Source organism: Zonotrichia leucophrys, chromosome 7, assembly GCF_028769735.1.
Source record: "Zonotrichia leucophrys gambelii isolate GWCS_2022_RI chromosome 7, RI_Zleu_2.0, whole genome shotgun sequence".
Lineage (NCBI taxonomy): Eukaryota > Metazoa > Chordata > Aves > Passeriformes > Passerellidae > Zonotrichia > Zonotrichia leucophrys.
The window spans coordinates 25,745,902-25,764,854 of record NC_088177.1 but is presented as its reverse complement, the minus strand read 5'-3'; the positions used below and the strand labels follow the sequence as shown (position 1 = coordinate 25,764,854).

The 18,953-nt window shown below is 42.4% G+C and overlaps 1 protein-coding gene across 3 annotated transcripts; it reads left to right on the top strand.

Annotated features, from left to right (window-relative positions):
• Positions 1-510: 510 nt before the first annotated feature.
• On the top strand, positions 511-18,953 carry GORASP2 (golgi reassembly stacking protein 2). Of its 3 annotated transcripts, none has more exons than XM_064718751.1 (10): positions 511-589; positions 11,118-11,198; positions 11,900-12,103; positions 12,568-12,654; positions 13,104-13,234; positions 13,815-13,947; positions 14,072-14,195; positions 14,544-14,630; positions 16,510-16,605; positions 17,300-18,953. In XM_064718751.1, exons 3-10 carry the CDS (start codon positions 11,960-11,962, stop codon positions 17,617-17,619), a joined length of 1,122 nt encoding a protein of 373 aa, XP_064574821.1. In that variant the 5' UTR covers positions 511-589; positions 11,118-11,198; positions 11,900-11,959; the 3' UTR covers positions 17,620-18,953. The 3 variants fall into 3 exon arrangements, with proteins under 3 accessions (XP_064574821.1, XP_064574819.1, XP_064574820.1); XM_064718749.1 differs by lacking the exon at positions 511-589 and adding an exon at positions 2,848-2,986; XM_064718750.1 differs by lacking the exon at positions 511-589 and adding an exon at positions 10,741-10,759.

Genomic DNA, 18,953 nt, shown 5'->3' with positions numbered 1-18,953 from the left:
TAATACAGAAGGGTTAAAGGAAAAGAAAAGAAAGCACAGTTCTTTTCTTCGTGCTCTGCATATCCTGCTCTGCAGAAGGATGCTGGACCTGCTGGAAGCATTTGCAGCACATCCTCTGCAAAGGTCAGCGTGGCTGCTTCATCTATTGCAAACTGGATTTGAGCCAGCAGCTGTAGCTGACAGTTTCAAGAAGGCCACTTCCCCATCCATCTTCCTCAGACAATTGTGAGCTGTCTCCAAACTAATAATTCATCATTTGCACATGTGTGCCTTCTACTTTGTTATTTTATGAACATATTAGAAGGGCCCTGCTTTATTTATTAAATTCATTATTATTCTTATCCAATGATGACATGTTGTTAGCCAGGAAGATGCACTTGCTATCTCACAACTAATTATTCCAATTAAGTTTTCATGATTCTACCATAAAGCACAGCTCATTAACTTTAATTACTTTTGAATGCAGCTGCTGAGATACAAAAGTAAAAGAACAGGTAGGTTCTATTTGTTAGTTAATTTCTGCAAATGGGGTTTGTTGTCATTAGGTCTCAAGTGATACTTTCAGGCAATCTTGTTTCCTCTTTCTAAGGTAAGATTTGTCTTTTTTATTTAAGAGGGTTCTAAAATTAGTTTGGTTTTTTTACAGACTAGTCTTTTGCCATAGAACTTTGGGTCAAATTCAAAGATATTTCTTCAAATAAACCTGTGTGTTTCAGTTGAGCCCTTAATGGGAATTGATGGACAACTAGGTGGCATCTTTCCTTGCTGAAGTGGAACAATCCCAGAAAGGGTGACAGCACTTTGATGGAGAGCTGAGATGCTGTGATAAGGCAAAAGTTCTGAAGGAAAATAATTCCAGGACTTGCAGTGATGTGTGTAGTTTATGTCTGCAGGGAAGGGGCCAGGTTCAGATTTCTCTGAAGGGTTGACTTGAGCAATTGTCCTGGTTTAGCTGGGATAGAGTTGATTTTTTTCTTACTGGATGGTTAGAACAAAATATAGCTGCCTATTTTTGAACTCATCACATGCAGACATGAAACATCTACAGACCTCCTGAGGAAGAGGGAAATGGAATCTCTTTGTTGCTGTGAAAATAAGACAAACTGACTGCTGGTGCAATGGTTCTGACTGGGTCTCAGGGGTGTAATGTCTGAGCAGACTCAAGGAGCTGCAAAATCTGTTGCCTTGCTTCACCACCAGCACCTTTAGGAAATGTGAAGGACATTCCTCCTTTGATAACACTTCACTCTTGCAATTGCAGTCAGAGTAGACATAATTTGTATTTCCTTCCACAAACAGTTGGATGCAATAATTGCTGCAAATGGCCAGAGTGCTCTTCCTCAGCCCCTCAGACACCTCTCAATGGTCACAGGAGCAGAATTCAGCCACAGAAGTGTTACTGCCAAGGACAGGGGTGGTTTTCACCTTTAAAGTTTGTATGTGGTGGGTTTGGCTTTGCTACTTGCTGGGAACTATGGAATTAGATGTTAGGTTCATAAAGTCAGCTCTGTGTAATTTGGCCAATCTGTTTTAAGGCTGTTTACATGTTCAGAGGTTAATGGAAGTGTGTGAAAGGCTACTATTCACATCACAGATTTTCAAATGCACCTTCATCAAAGTGGCAACTTTTTAATGGCAAAACACTGATACTCTTTTTGGTCCTGGTGTTGCTGGGCAGAACTATAAAGGTTTTTTATTTTTCCAAAGAAGTAAAATTTTAGATCTTTTATTTACAGTTTTCATTGACATGGGAAGGGGCTTCTAATAGGTATTTTGCAGTGTCTATTTTGTGGAGTCCAGAACTGGCCATGCCTGACAAAAGTGCCTGGAGAAACACTGTCTGTCTGCTCCAGTGGAAACAGCTGGGTACACTGAGGGGGTTAAGGGTGGAAGGGCGTTGGTCATCTCTGCAGGCAGCACTGGGGTCAATCCCAAGCATAATGAGCAGAGGCTTTTGATACTAAGCGGTGAATCACTGTGATAATGCAGAGGGAAATGACTCCAAAAGAAGTGAAGTACGCTAATCTGAATATCCTTTCCATACTCTATTAAGAATGTTTAACACTGTGCTGCAGTTCACTGATAAATAGTGTTTCTGCGTCACTAAAAGACCGGTGACAGCAGCATTCCCTAAAGAGGTCACCTCCCTGGGGGTCAGCGGGATGGGAACCAGGAGGCGCTGGTCTGCATGGGCAAGCTGTGAAAAAGCCTTCTAGGAACAAAGAACTCTCGGAGAGGGAAGATCTGAGATTCGTAGCGCTCCCTGGTCCCGCACCGTCCGCCTTCTCCGGGGGGACGGAGGCCGCCCGTGGGCTCAGGGCCGGCATTCGCTGCGGCCGTGGGCGCTCTCCCCGCTCCAGCGGGTCTGCGGGTCTCTGCCAGCACCGAGCACCGGCCCCGTGATCGCGCTCAGGTTTGCGGTGCATGCCTGAAACGGGTTAATCCAAAATTCGGCCCTTGGGCAGCATTTCTCGCTCTCTGTACCAGTGCGCCGCTCCTCCCGCTCAGCTCCAGCTCCAGCCGGGTGCCTGCGCTGCCGGCGCCGCCCCGCAGCCCCGAGCGGCTCGGCCTCGCAGGGGCAGCGGGGCTCGGAGCTCCGGAGAGCTGTGGGAGTAGAGAAGGCAGCATAGGTTATGACCTGCCACCTTTACGTTCTGTGCACACACCCACACACCTACCATCCCTTATTCATGGTATATATATATGGCATGCATAATCACTAATAAATTAATTAACTCTTCTGTCTGGCACCGCTGGGTGCCCCCGCCCCGCGCAAGGCGCTGCCGCATTCGGCCGCCAGGGGGCGGCACGGCTGCAGACGGGAGCGCGCGGCCGTGGCCCCTCGCGGCCGCCGTAGGGCCCGCCCGGCGCCGGGCGGGGGCAGCGCGCGGTGCCACGTCCCCGTCGCGGCGCGTTTGCGGCCATGGGCGCCTCGCAGAGCATCGACATCCCCGGCGGCGGCACCGAGGGCTACCACGTCCTGCGGGTAAGGGCGGCGCGGCTCGGCCGGGCGCCCCGGACACTCAGCCTGACGGCGGCCCGTGGGCGCGGGGCCTGTCCCGCCGTGGGGCCGCGCTGGAGCGGCCCGGGAGCTCCCGGGGCGGCCCCGCCGCGCTCCCCACTCGGCCCCGGGTTCGCGCTCGGGCGGCGGGGGCTGCCGGGGCTCCTGGGAGCCGTGAGGTGCGCCGGGCCCGCGCTGCCGCTCCCGGACTGGGGCAGTGTGGAGAAAGAATTGGTCCAGAATAAACAAATCCCGGGCCGGGTTGGGTCGTGCCGCCAGGCTGTGCCTCGGTGTGCCCAGGCCAGGGCTGGCGCATGGGGGGCGATGCTGGGCTTGGGCAGCCTTTGGGGCGAGGCCGCCTCTCCTCCGGCAGACGCTGCTCACAGCCCGGCCCGCGGGTCTGGGCTGCGCTCCGGGCTCCCGGGATAGCGCCTCAGCCTTGGCCTGGCCGCAGCATCAGGGACTGGACCGGACCGGGCTGGAGCTGCTGCCGCTCAGGGGCGTCGGATCAGGGTGTTCGCAGGACAGCGCCTGAGGGCTGCTCCTCCAGTGAAAGTACTGCTTTTCATAGGTACATTGGTTTTGTGTGCAAAATACAAAATACCTTATTAGCAAAATACAAAATACCTTATTGTTCTTGAGGTTCTGTGAACAGCCGTCGGAAAGCCCTTCCTTTTGCTTGCAGCGAGCAGCAGACCGGCTCCCGGGTGGAATCGGAGGCTCTGGGGTGCCGGGGTTCGCTGCCGTCGGTCCCTGCCCGCAGCGCGGCGCCTTTGCCTCCATAGCCGGCTGTGAGTGCTCGCTGGGTGCCGTGCTGGGCTGGTGTGTTTGCTGCAGTTGGAGCCTTTGGGATAAGTTCTCTGCTTTTGAGAAGCACTTACTGATGTTCTGGTCAAATCCAAACATTCTGTTAAAATTTGTGTAAGGACTAAGGCCACAGTGAGTTCCTTCCTGCCTTTTAATATTAATAGAATATAAAAATCCAGCATTACTAGTTTATGTTAGTCCACTTTGTCTTCTCTTTACCCCCCACAAAAACTTTCCTGCTGGTTGGTAAAGCTGGCAGACTTTCTTTTTTTAGCATAGTACAGTGTAAATTTCATCAACTTTTTACTTTGGAGACTTGTAAAACCAGTATGTACTTTGCAGTTAGAGTATCAGTTACATCAGATTTATGAGTTCATGCTGTTTGATTAAAGCATGTTATTAAATTGAGATTAATCTCTTTTATGAAGTAGAATCTACTAATTTTTTCTTGTAATCTTGCTTGGATCTGACGACTTTTGTTTTCATTTAGGCATTTTTTGTTGTAATGTTTTTGCTATGACCCAAAATTGTAGTGTTTGATTGCCAGTCTTTGTAAATGTAATTGAGAGGTGCACATTAAAGGAGTTGATTTCCAAGAGGACATCATTATTTGTATTAAGTGCAGGAAAGGACCTGCCTGCTGTTGTAAAAAGACTGATATCTTTATTTTTCACTGCCTTGTCATCTTACTGATATCCGGACATGCCACAAGAATAAGTGATTACTATTTTTCTGTGGACAGACATCTTAAGCTGCATCATGATCCCAGCCTAAGAGTTATAATGTGGGATGTTTTTATTGAAATGCATGTGGCATGCATGAATGTGACTAGAATTTCTCTCTGTAGTTTTCCCAAGTTTAATTTTCCAGTTGCCATTCTGTAGTAAGCTCGTTACAGACAGCCTTGGACTCACGCTGTTAGAGGAGCTCTGCAAGTGCTTTGTCTGCAAGGACTGACCTTCAGTAGAACTTGGGGTCCAGCAGAACTGCTGTTTTGTTCTAATGTACTCTCAAGTACATTTTCCTTCTGAGCTCAGTACTCTAATGAAGTAAATGAGAATGGTAGAAGGAAAACAGCAGTAGTCTTCCAGTGTTACAGATCTAATTCAAGTAAGATCAGATTTCTTTGATAACACCAAACTTCTGTAAATAATGTAAAGTGATTGTTTAAAAGATTCCATTACCTGTGGGAAAATTAGAGAAATGTCAGAAAAAATTTTCAATTACTGGAAGAAATTGTTTGGGTAAGGCAGATAAATGAAAATATGTGTTTAATGGCCATGAAACAAAGAGATTACATTGTTCAGTGTGTCTGTAGGAGCCAAGCACAAGTTGCCAGAGGGATGAGCAGACTGAGACTGTTGCAAGTTACAGGTTTTTTACAATGAGATTTTTAGACTGTACATGCTGTCTCCCCACAAAAATAATAAAAAGTCTCTCTGCTCACTTCAAACAGGAGCAGAAATATATGCAGCAAGTGAACACTACCATCATTAATTTTCAATGTAAGATTTGGAGATGACTTAATTCTTTTGGCTACTTCTGCTGATATTCAGTGCAGTATTGCTTTCACTGTGGGCTTTATCACCAGTGCAGTCAGAAAGGGAATTAGGAACCTTCCAGGGCTGGGGTGCTGTCAAAGGAAAAGAATTTCATCATAGGCATACTTGACAGCAGCAGTTGCTCTGGATTGCATTGTTGGTGTTCTAGTGGTGTTCTAGACATTAAAATGTAGGGTTGGGGTTTTTTTTATTTTTGTGGTTTTTTGGGTTCGGGGTTTTTTTTGGTAAGAGGGAGAGAAAGTTGCCAAGTGTTCTGTTGCCCAAGTCTCTTCATAAGTACACCTAGCAATGAGTCATTTGTTTGAAGCAATTCTCCTCGAGTTTCCTTTAACATCAGGTGTGTGGCTGCTTAGACCAACTGGCTGACTCTGTGTATTGCTCAGTATGTGTTTGTTTCTGCTCTTCAAAACAGAATGAAGGAAAATTTTGAGTAATTTTCTTGCTCAGCAGTGTGAACTGCTGTAGTTTGCCCAGGCTGATGTAATGACCTGACCGTAGATGGAAATGGCCCAGTGGAAAAGGTGCAGGGGTGCTGGTTGACAGCAGCTGGACATGAGCCAGTGTGTGCCCAGGTGGCCAAGGCCAGTGGATCCCAGCCTGTGTCAGGAATGGTGTGGCCAGCAGGGCCAGGACAGTGATTGTCCTCCTGTTCTGGGCGCTGGTGAGGTCACACCTGGGTGCTGTGTCCAGTTCTGGGCTCCTCAGTACAAGACAGATGTTGAAGACTCTGGAACAGGTCCAGAGAAGTTCTGGAGCACAACTCCAGAGCTGTGAGGAGCAGCTGAGGGAGCTGGCAGTGTTCAGCCTGCAGAAGGGCAGCTCTGGGGAGGCCTCGTGGCTCTCCACAACCCCCTGAGAGGAGGGTGCGGTGAAGTGGGGGTCACCTCTTCTCCTAGGTAACAAGGGATGAAACAAGAGGAAAGAGCCTCAGGTTACACCAGGAGAGATTCAGAGACTGGCTTTTAGGAAAGGGTGGCCAGGTATTGGAATAGGCTGCCCAGAAAAGTGGTTTAATCACCATCCCTGAAAACTTTCAGAGCACGTGTAGATGTGGCCTTTGGGTTAGATTTAATGGTGGACTTGACAGTGCTGGGTTAGTGGTTGGACTCAATGGTCATACAGGTCTTTTCCAAATGAAATTGTTGTAAGATTCTGTGTAGGAATTCTTATGTGTGAGAAATTTGTATGCTGCCATGTTACATGGTGTTCTCCCTAAAAGATACTGGCAGCAGTGGCCAAAGTTTAGACTTCCCACTCCTGTTTGTGTGCTTCAGTTTGTTGTAATAGTGATACAAACATGTTGCATGAAGTGATCTTTTAAGGGAGGTTCACGTTTTAAAAGCTTGAGTTAAATTCTCTGTGCTAAAATAAAAGGTTATCTACATAGATAGAATCTGTTTTCTTACCAGAAACTTACAAAGCTTTTTCTTTTGAAAACTGTGTTTCATCAAGAAATTAAATTCAGTAATACAGTGTAATGTATTAAAATAAATGACAGAAATGAAAGAGATTCTACAGATCTAGCAGGAATTGCTTATATATGATACATAATGAAATTTTACTGCCAGTTATGGAGTGGGTGAAAGCAAAAAAGCCTTTCAGTATTTCTTTGCTAATAAAGTAGAATACTGGGGAGAGTTTCTTACGAGGGGAAAAAAGAAAGCCTTGGAAGTTGTGTATTTAATGCTTGAAGCTAAGTTTCTAAAAGTTTAAACACTAGTAGAAGGTAGCTGACTTTCAGAAGTGGTCAGAGCCTTCATCTGCCTCTGAAAAATGCACATTTCAGTGCCTAATTCCATTTGCAGTTGCACTGCTCTCTTGGGGCTTCGAATTGTGACCACTGTGCTGCTGAGCAGACTTCTTAAAATATGTAATGTGCAATGTATACTGTGTAGGCATGGAATGGTAGTGTTGGGAGCAGTGCTCAGCAAAGAAAAACTTCATTATTTACCAGGAGAGTCTTTTCAGGACTGCAAATTAAAATTGGTGTATTGGCCTTGAAACCTTTTTCCTGTTTAATTCTTGACAGTGAATTAAAAGTGAAATCAGTGTGTGATCTATGTGTTCAGCAGCCCTGCTGTCATCTTGGTGAGAAACTGAAGCCCTGCAGCATGGTGTGAAGCCCTTTTCTGCCCTCTGATATTCAGCATTTGACAGAGATTTTCTTAATTTGCTCTTGAAAAGGTCTGATATTGCATTGCCACAGCTTCTTTGTATTTTCTGTGCCACTGTTTGTCTCTATTGTTAGAAAATCATGGTGTTTACCCATACAGGTCTGTGACTTGTATTTCTGAAATAACAGCTGGCTTTGAGAGAATCAGGCTTCCCAAGCTGCTGGGGATGGTATCTTGCCTGCAGTAGCATATGTTGTAAATTCTGTTACTTGGTTATTTCTCAGCAATTATTCAATTACAAAGGCAAGTTACTAAATACCTTCTTGGGGCACCCAGCAAAGCTGCATAAAGCCAAGTTGCTCAGGAGGCACAGAGTTTATATACAGATCCATGGAATCTCTATTATCTCCATCCTTAATAAAGGTGGAATAATTTGTGTCCTTGTATTTTCTAAGGTCCCTGGTTATCCTTTGCTGCTGTAGCTCCTGGAAGAGATCCTGGCACAGAGCTTGGGGCAGAGAGCTGTGCTGTGCCTTTGGCACTGTGGTGATGAGCTGGGCAGGCAGTGCCTCAGTGAGATGGTGTGACAGAACCTGCTGGGGTCAGTGCCATTGTCGTGCAGGGCTGAGCCCATCACTTCTTTAAGGAGGAGACTTTTCATGTGGAATGAACTCAGAATTTCTGGGAGTGCCAGGTGTGAAGAGGCTTTTCCATCAGTGAAGGTAGGCCAGGGAAATAGAAACTCTGTGACAACCTGTGCACAGCAGGATGACAGAAGGGATGCATGTCCCTGCTTCTGAGGTGTTATTGACACAAATATAAGGGTTTGATTTCTTTCAGCTACAGCTTCCTGGGAGTTTTTACATGCCCACCTAGAAATAAACCATGCAGAGGTGTTCAGGATTGTGATGGGTTTGGGGCAAGGAGTTCAATGTCTGAAGATACTTTCTGCAAACGAATCATTTGGAACTTGGAAACTCTCTCAGTCCTTTCATCAGTTTGGGGCAGAGCACAGATTTGGTATTCTAAGTAAATTATTTATCCATCCAGGAGTTTGACATTGATAGATGTCTCATTTATTGTATGTACTCCATCTTATTTCAAAAAGTTGTTCTTTGAATAGTGGCCACTCTTGGCTCAGAGTGCTCAGGATATAATTTCTTGGAGGTCATTAGGGAGGGATACTGTCAGGATGCAGGGGGTTTGTTGTGATTTTGGTATGGTTTGGTTTTTTATTTCAAAGAAATTTCATTTAGAAATGGAGGAAAATCTCTGAATGAGATGAAGCCTGGCCTTTCATAATTTCAGGGCCATGACATATATCCAGTCCCAAAAATCTGATGTGTTATGCTGGATGTACTGATTTTTAATGCTGAGGTTTAACTAACACATGTTACATCTTTTTCCCCAGAAACTGTTTTCCCAGAAAGTTCTGAAACCATCTGCTGATTTAATTTTGGTATAAAGCCTGCATGTCAGGTTCATTAAAAACACAAACTGTAAGTTCCTGTATGACCTGTGCAATAGATGGTGGAATAAGAGAGAGAGAGGTTACTGGAGTATTTCCATGTCACTTCTCTAAACTGAGGCAAGAACAACAAACAGCATAAACTCATCCTACAATCACTACTCAAACCCAGGAAAGGAGAGGATGTCTTGAATTGCTTGATTACAAGAGAAACTGCAAGTCTGAGGATACCATTATCAATTATGTCTATAGGAAAGCAGAGGTTTTTATTCTCCTTTCACAAAACTGTTTAACCTCTCTTTGACCAGGAGGTCTCAAGTATTCAACATAGTAAGTAAATGCTTTCTGCATTTGGGAAAAATAATTCATATAGTGAATTTTAGTCTCTGTCTCTTTTCTTCTAAGCTAAAACTTCTGTTTGTGGAGGCTGTCCTCAGGTAGCCATACATTATTGCAAGTTTGAAGAAACAGTCCACAATGGCAAAGCCACATCCACAATGTGCTGCGAGTTTCTGTGGAGCTGGAAGCAGGGTGTCTGCCCCATGCAGCTTGGCTTATACTTTTACCTTACTAGCTGGTGCACAGTTTGGTGTCTGGTCTCTGGCTGTCCTTGGTGAGAGGCATGTGGAACAGACAGGGTGAGGGAGTAACATGGAGGCAATAGTTTGGGTCTGGTTAGAGGGACTGCAGGATATTCACTCCAGTGACTGGGAGATGTGGTTCCATATACTTAATTCTTGGAGAGAGAGAATAGCTGTACCCCAGCCGTGGGGCATTATTTCCAAGGAGCATACAGACATCTTGAGGAGGCACTTTTAAAGACACACTTCAAATCCTAGTTAGAAATATAAATGTGGACTTTGGGGATGTTATTGTTGCCTCAGTGATTCTTATTACTTTGGCATGTTGTTGATTTCGTACTTTTTTGCTGCTTTGCAAATCTTGGACAGCAATCAATGTGTGTGTGATGTGACTCTGGAATTACTAGTTCCAGACTTAGGTTATGTGACTAATGTTCTAAACTTTGGGCATCTGTTACCCACAAGTAATCTGAGTTTTTTCCAAGCTCTGATTTATGAACATGTTGGGCAAAGATAAATAAAATTCTAGAAGAACAGTTTTATTAGTAATCAAGCACTTTTAAAATTCCATATTAGAATATTTTGTTCTAGATAGGTCATGTTAAGAAAATTCAGTTCCTGCAGAATCAGGCCAGTATTGAACAATCAAATACATTTTTACCACTTCTGTCAGGTAGAATAACATGTAATGTAAGGAACCACACTGTAAAGGGTAATGTTTTTTAGATCTTTTTGAAAGGTGATTGTAGTACATAAAAGAAAAAGCCAGTGGGTAAAATGAATCAGCTTCCATGCAGAAAAAGTGTCCTTACCAAAAAAGCTGTAGGAAAAATCTGACAGCCATGTTAGAGTTACTTTTCATTGTCAGCAATGCAAGCAATAGTGAAAAAATAACATTGGCAAAATGTCTCTCAGTTGTTCCATTTGGAATTAAAAGCATGCTTTTAGCTTCTGGGAGTAATGTGTATCCAAAACTTGGGCCTTGTCTTAGTGGAGTAGTTGAATTATCTGAGCTGCCGTGGCTGCAGAATTGCATGTCCCTTTTCCTGCAGCCTGAAGGTGTGTTAATGAAATCTGGTTGTACAGGTGCCCTCTGTGTCTCAAGAATGTCACCGGGTGTTCAATCACGAGATAACAGCCTGTGCTTACAGATGTGACTCTCCTGTTCCTTTAGGAAGCATAAGATAAAAAGCAAGGTCCAATGTTGGTACTGCTGTGGAAAGATGGTACTTTTTAACCAACCTTTTCAGAATTCATTAACCTTGTCCTTTCACTATAATCTCCTTTCTTGAAACAAATGCAGCTTATCTGATGCAACTGATAAGCACTGCTTTTCCCAGGGAGTGCCTACTGCTGTGTCATTCCTCAATTTATAAATGACTAATTCTTTTGAAATATCTGTATTTTTTTTAAGGGAGAGAGTTTTTGGTTCTATAGATTATATGATTGTATTTGAATATTTTAAAATTATATGTACAAACATTAGTAGCTTCTAGAACTACAGCTGGCAAAAGTAGAAATATAATTCTAATCTGTGAATCAGCATTGAAACACTTTTACTAAATTCTTATTTAACTTTGTTAGGTACAAGAAAACTCACCAGGGCATAGAGCTGGATTGGAGCCATTCTTTGATTTCATCGTGTCCATTAACGGTTCAAGATTGGTAAGTGTGTTGCTATTTTATAACTTTTAATATAAACAATGGCTTGAGAATATGATCTTTATAGGTAAGCCAATGAATTTGTTTTATTTAAATGTATATAAAATATTTCTTCATACTTTAAAATGAGGAAGGCAAACTGCATCAGGAGTTGAATACCCTGTAGGAACTGTTCTGTCGGGTTTAGCTGGAGGATAAGACAGACTTGCTCTCTGCAGACATCTACACCAAGACAGAATTGCCTGCTGATCACCTCTCATGGCTCATGCTAGTGCCCTCCTAGTTCTGTTTGCTTCCATGAGAACCCACAAACTTCCCACAGTCCAAACAGCTGAGTGAAAAGCTGCTGCCAGAGCTGCTGGCTGGGCAGGAGGCATGGGGGGAGCTCCAAGCAGAGCTATCATCACAGCAGTGGAAAAAACCAGCTGTGGGAAGCTCTGTGTAGTATGCCTGCATTCAAGAAAGCCTCTGAACCAGCTGGAGTGCTTTCCTTTTGGAAAGTATGACCTGTTGCTGTGAAGTCCCAGGGGTTTTCCAGAGTTGTATTCTAGAATTATGAAGGGACTGGAAACCTGTTACAAAGCAGCTGTTAATCCATGTTCTGGTAATGTGCAGTGTAGCACCTTTGGAATACAAGTGTTGCTGTAGAACTGAATGCTTGGTCTGTCAAACACTGACCCAAACTCTGTTTTAAACATTTGCAGAATAAAGACAATGACACTCTCAAGGACCTGCTGAAAGCAAACGTTGAAAAACCTGTCAAAATGCTTGTGTACAGTAGCAAAACACTGGAACTGAGAGAGACATCTGTAACCCCCAGCAACATGTGGGGTGGGCAGGGCCTGCTGGGAGTGAGCATTCGCTTCTGCAGCTTTGATGGGGCCAATGAAAACGTCTGGCACGTCTTGGTACGTATGGACTGGGAAATGTTCTCAGTACTGGTGTTTCTGTCTTCCTGTTGAAAAGTAACTTGATGGGATGGGCAAGTTAACAAGTCATGAGATCAAGGTGGTCTCATTAATCAGGCTGGCTTTGATTGATTTTGGGTTTGGAAAGACTTTTGAACCTTCTTTGTCAGGCTTTGAGAATTCTGTACAAACTCATTTCCCACACAAATGTATATTTGTGGCTGTATTGTCAAGTCTTGTATTTCAATGAATGGGTTTGTACAATGCTCAGAGATACTGTATTTGGTACAACACCAGAACCATATGGAAAGGGGCTGCCATAAGCCAGTGTTTCATTAGTTTGTTACTGTGTTGAAAACTTGACTAGTTTGTCTGACACAGAGCTTGTGTGAAGTGCATATCTGTCTGTCCTGCTATGCCCTGACACTTACATCGTGGTTTGTAACTTTCCATCTTAAAACTAGGAGGTGGAGCCAAATTCTCCTGCTGCATTAGCTGGACTTAGACCTCATAGTGACTATATCATTGGAGCAGATACTGTCATGAATGAGGTAAGTATAAAATATAAGGTCTTTATTTTTAAAAACTAAAAACCCAATTGTACCAGGGCAGTTTGAAACATCCCTGGCTCTGTCGCTGTTCAGTGTGAATGGAAATCAGATGCAAAGAGGAAGGAGCTCTGGCATGGTGCCTCTTCTTAAAGGCAATCCTGGAAATAAGAACTGCTCTTAAATATCTTCATGATATATCAGATACAAACTTTTGTACTCTAAAATTAATATTTTGCATAGCAGATTTGAAATCTGGGCTGTGCCACGTGTTCTGAGTTGTGCTAGCAAAACACATTTTAAAGTTGGCCTTTTGATAAAACATCAGCACTGCAAAAACTGCAGCGTGGCTGTTACCAGAGTCCATTACAGAAAGTCAGGACCAGGATGATCTAATGCCAAATGATAAAATAAGGACAAGAAAGCCCTTACTCATTTTTCTCTTTTTGCAGTCTGAAGATCTCTTTTCCCTTATTGAAACACATGAAGCAAAGCCATTAAAACTTTATGTGTACAACACAGACACAGATAATTGTCGGGAAGTGGTGATTACTCCAAATTCTGCCTGGGGTGGAGAAGGCAGGTAAGGAGCCAATGTGTTACAGGGGAATGAGGCAACTTTCTTATAGCACCAGCCTGAAAACTGCTGGATTTAACTTCTCCACAAAGACAAGGAAAGAGTGCTGTTATATCAAAAGCGTTTCTCCTCAAATTATATATTTACTTGAAATTCAGACACCCTTACTAATGAGAGGGGTGTAAATCAGTAAATTAGCTAGTGCATAAAGTGCAATGGTTCTTTCTGCAATAAATTCCAAATAGTCATTAGCTTGTGGTACATCCTTGAAGCCAGAACACAGCACTGCAAGTAACAACAGAGAGTTGAATTCCAAGCTGTATATAGCCTGGTATAGCTGCTTGATTTAAATAATAATGAATTTTATTTTGTGTTGAGTATTTATTGCTAAAACTAAAGATTTTCTTTTCAATTGTTTTGTATTGATTATTTCTCCATAAAAAGTGAGGCAACATGAGGGCAGGAGAGGAAGGTTGTACAGCATTTACCTTGAAGCTTGGTGGTCTTGAGTTGTTCATGTGTTGCTTGCTGTAGTCTGTAGCTGTAAAGTCACTTACCTGACTTAAAAATCTTCCTTTTTTAAAAGCCTAGGATGTGGCATTGGTTATGGATATTTGCATAGGATACCTACTCGCCCATTTGAAGAGGGAAAGAAGATTTCTCTCCCAGGGCAGTTGCCCAGTGCACCTCTCAGTCCCCTCAAAGATGGTTTCACAGAGGTGAGTTGTGATCCCTCTCCTTTGCCTTGGTAAAAATGGATGATGATTTTATTGCTTTGCTGCCTCTCTTGGTTCATGTAGAAACAAACCCTAATGATGCAACTTCCTTTTCTCTTTCAATAAGGTTCAGCTATCATCAGTCAATCCCTCAAGCACCCTCCCTCCTGGGTCAGCAGGCCTTGAGCAGAGTCTCTCGGGACTTTCTATTAGCTCACCTTCAACTACTGTCAGTAATGTTCTCAGCACAGGTTGGTATTGTAAGGCACTGACCTGAAGTGCATGGCTTTTTTGACTTTTTGTTCTCACAGATGTTTCTAATTAATTGAATAGAAGGCAGAAGAGAGAATAAAACTTTCTCCTAAATTTTTCTCAACAAAAAGGTTGATGTACTGGATTTGTGCCTTACTTGCTCACAAAATAGTTTCAAACAACTTCTATTAAAAATACCACATGTATTACTTAGAATACTATTTGGCTTATCAGCATTTTAATGTTAAGGCAAATAGTAATTCTCCTGTGAGCAATTATTTATTTGTACTCCTTAGGGAAAGAAGATGAAGTGTTGTATGCTTAAAATCAATATTGTTTCCCACCAGGTGTTCCAACAGTCCCATTATTACCACCACAAGTCAGTCAGTCCCTTACCTCTGTGCCACCAGTTAACCCAGCAACTACATTACCAGGTGAGTAGGTAAAATTTCTGAAAACATTTCTGAAACAAAAATCTTACAGGAGCAGGGGAAGAGAGCTGCCTTTCCCACTGCTTTTTGGGGAAGGTATAACTTCATACAACTTATGCATTTCATGTAAGATCTCTCTTTATGCAACCTCTACAGTGTGAAGAACTGTTTTTCTTGGAGTATGTTCACAGCATGTCTGTAGCACAGAGGGTGACCTGGCAACAAGAGTTACCAGTTTACCTTTTAGGGTTCCCTGCACAGTGGATGCAGTATTCAGGATTTCTCGGGAAGGTTTTGCTTTGCTATTTGCAACATTTTAGGAAACCCATTTTTAAATACTCAGCTTGATCACTATTCTAGTATGAATACAGGGCTGACAATATAGAATTCATGTTGCAGTTACTGTTTCTGAATTATATAGGAATTTAAACTGGCATAATACAGTAAGAGTCTTTCTACAGTGTGGTTGTTTCCTGATAATAATGAACATTTCAAACACTGCTATTCCAGAAGTATTCACAAGGGGTAAAATGAGGATTGTATAGGATTTTGCTGTGGCATTGGTGTGCTGGTGCAGGACTCAATTGTGCCTTCCAGGACACTGAAGGAGTTGTATTTTATGTTTTGCTTGTTATGAGACAAGTAGATGAAGATGTATCCATTACATAACGCTTGGAGGAACAGCCTCTAACACAGAAAGGTGTGCAGTAGAGCTCAGTGCATGCAAACAAGGGCAGAGAACTCTCACAGAAGCTGAATTTGTTAGTAGTTTTCTATTTTATCTAGGAAGAAAAAGATTATTGTCCTTTTCTTCCCCAGGTGCCTAATCCATCCCTTCCCTAAACTCTGCAAATACGAGGTTTCTGTTCGCCTTTTTCTCTGAATAGTATCATTGCTTTTTTAAAAGCAAATTAGAATATTTCTTGCAATTTGCAGGGGTGTAATAGTGAAATTGTTCTTACTAAATATACTGGAGGCTTAAAATTTCAGTGAATTTGTATGAAGTTCAGCTTTTTTCAGTTTAAAAAAAAAATAAAAACACACAACAAAAAACTAGAACAAATTTGCATGTAGCTGACCTGAAAGCTGTTTGAATCAGATTATGTCAATTCATTATAGGAAATGAATTCATGGGTAGGTAAAGATGACTGAGTTTCAAAATCTCTGTACAGTCACCTTGCTTTAAGACTTTTCTCCTCTCTGTCTTCATACTGCCGTATCAACAATTTATTTCTGAATTATCCTTTTCTGAAATAAACACAAAGTACAAATAGAGCCCTTGTCCCAGAAATGAAGCTCTTCTAAAGTGGAAAATTCAGGAGCAGAAGGATGTTCCATAGCAAACACAGTGATGGAAGGGCATGTGTTGCATTCATTGTATGTTTCTCTTCTACTTTCAGTCCTTTCTGACTTTGAAAGTTCCTTTGTCTTGCCTTTTGATGTACATTTTTGTGATTAACTTTAGTTATTAACTAAGTAGAAAAGACTGGTAATAGAGTGATCAAGATTAGGGATCAAGGGATACTGTGTATTTAATCATATTATTATTGTTTGCCACTCAAATTGGGAATGGAGAACTTCTGGTATAGTGCTGTGTTGAAACAACTACATTTGAAAGCTGAACTTGGAATGCAAACCTTCTAATTCTGAAATAAGAAAAATCTGAAAAGTTTGGGATTATGTATTTGCTAGTCCAGATTTCAGTAGGTATCTCTTCTCACTGTGCAACTTAAAAGCTGAAATTCAGGTGAATTTGCATTCTTCCATGTAAAAATTATGATAAAGATTTAAAGCACGTTTTAAATTATCAACAAGGTCTAAGAAACAGTAAGAAAAAGACAATTTTAAGTTTTCAGCTGTAACTGTTCCACTCTTCTCTTAGGTCTGATGCCATTACCAGCTGGGCTTCCTAACCTGACTGATCTGTCCAAACTTAATTTACCTGCACCACAGATTGTTCCAGAAATGATACAGCCTGGTATGTGCTTCTGCAAACTGAAACTCTGTAATTAGAGTTATCCTTGACAGTCTGATGTAGACCCATTGGGGGGAGTCCTGAAGGGGATAAATTAAATGTTTGCCTCAGATGGGAGTGGATGTTAGTGCCCAGATCAGGTAGATGAGGAATATCTCTTTAGATAAACTAATTCTAAACCTGTGTCTGTGTTTAGATGTTGCGGTTTTTTATTACCTGATTTATATCTCGGAAGAGATTGCACCAGAAGTGGACGTATATTATTTTTGGGTAAAAGAAAATGTGAAGTGTTTCCTTGTAAGATAGATGAGGAGATTGGAGCTCCCTGAACTGAATGCCAGAATTATGAACAAATGTGAGATTTATAGTTTTGAATTCAGCAGAACTGCTGAAGGTGCTCATGGAGCAAGGAAAAAGATATTGGAAGCTTGTGCGTAATATGGTTTTTGTTAACTTCTTGTTTCTGACAGTTTCAGTGAAGGCCAGACAATCACAGTCACAGTGTTAATGCATTAAGTGCCTAGTCTTCTGGGGAGGTGCAAGAAACCTTGAATTTACTCTGATTCTTCAATTCTGAAATCTGAAAAGTGTCAGGCTTGAAATGAGCCTGCTGAGTCAGTGCTGCACAAACACCATTTGAGCTGTCTGTGCTGTGCAGCCGCTCACTGTGGTTTTTTCCCCCTTTTTTTCTCTTTAGGTTTGCAACCCCTTCCCCCCTTGCCACCTCTGCATCTGATGGGAATAACGCCTCTGGCCATGCCACCCAAGTGTGTTCCTGTGCTTCCTTTGGTCACAGAGGCATCCACTGTGCCTACAGATTTGCTTCCCTCTATTCCTCAAGCTGGAAGCTTCTCCGTCAACCCTGGCACTCCTGAAAATGTAGAGGAGACCTCTGCACTCACCTTGGATAGTGCTGCTCCAACTTCCAGGGCAACTATTGTTGACAGATCAAATGAATCCTCTTCAGCTAATGAAAAAACAGCTGGAATCACAGATACACAAGCTTCTGAATCATAACTCCAGATCACTCTATTGGATTGGCTTGGTATTTATTTAGCCATGGGATACATATTTGAAAAGCAAGCTATCATTAATTTCATACTAGTTTGTACTTAATCTTTAGAAATCCTGTAAATAATATGGAGGTATAATAAAAATAAAAGGGGATTTATAAAGTGTGGGGGGGAGGAAGAACTTGTATGTTACCAAAAAAAGTCAAGGTGGTAAATAGAGTTCCACTGCCAAACTCTGAGGTATGTGTTTTTAATAGAGGCTGACAGCCTTACCCTGCTAGGCTTGTCCTCGCTTATAATTAGCAATTTTTGCTTCTGACAGAAATGAAGCGGGTCCTGCGTGTGACATTTACGTACCATAGTTCTTGTTCTTTGCAAGTATCTTGTTTCTACAGTGGGGATGAGAATGTTTAGTCTGAGTTGTGAATTTTAACGCTGCAAAACTTCCACCTGAAGATATTTCTGTTAAAATTGCTGAGTGGCCTGTTAACTGACATGTTGTTATTCAGCTTGTACACAAACCTTTGTCTTTAAGCTCTTGAGAGATGCTCCAGCCCTGTTTCGTGACCACTGCTGCGTTGTTCCATACGCCCACTGTAAAATGGCATCTGGAAGGGAATACGTGGAATGATAAATGTAGCACACAATTTGGCACTTCATGACTACTGTAAGGTGAATTAATGGATTAAGCATACATATAGCAATAAATTCCTGGAATTTTATTCTTTGTGTGACAAAATAGCTTTTTTTTTTTTAATTCTTTAAATCTCATTTTTCTTAGCTTAGCTCTCTTGAGCACAGATCTTGAAAAGGCTCCCTTTCCAGAGGAATGGATCCAAGAGGGAATGCCAGACATCTTAATGGCAGGCAGGATCAGCACTTGTGTTAAATCCATTGCAGCAATGAGTCATTAAATCTGCCTCCATATGATTCATACTTGGCTTTTTAAATTCATATTTAGGACAAAAATTGCAGATTAGCTGTAGATTATACACTTGTAGAAACTGTTACGTGCACTGTATTCCAGGTGATAGCATTTGCCTTTGTTATTGGGTACAGTTGATGAGGAAAACTCTTGTGTACCACTCCAGTCCTTCTGTATTCCTGGGATTTCATTTATATGTGGTTGCTACAGGCATATGCAAACTTACCCATATCCTCAGCAGGCTTGAGCTGAAGTCTGTCTCAACAGCTGTGTAATTAATTTTGGCAATGTAGCTTGCCTGAGCAGTGTTTGGAACAGTAGCTGCATCTGCCTTCTGATCGTAGTCATAATGTCTCAAATAATTTGTTCAAGTGGAAGCCTTATCTAATACCTGTTGTCCTGTCTTAGCTTTA

What these genes read in the sequence shown, in the direction of transcription:
- GORASP2 (XM_064718749.1), top strand. Translation starts at nt 2,924, where the DNA reads ATGGGCGCCTCGCAGAGCATCGACATCCCCGGCGGCGGCACCGAGGGC. An exon ending in CAGATACTGTCATGAATGAG is followed by an intron (nt 12,655 to 13,103) that starts GTAAGTATAAAA and finishes CTCTTTTTGCAG; the next exon opens with TCTGAAGATCTCTTTTCCCT. An exon ending in CCCAGCAACTACATTACCAG is followed by an intron (nt 14,631 to 16,509) that starts GTGAGTAGGTAA and finishes CTCTTCTCTTAG; the next exon opens with GTCTGATGCCATTACCAGCT.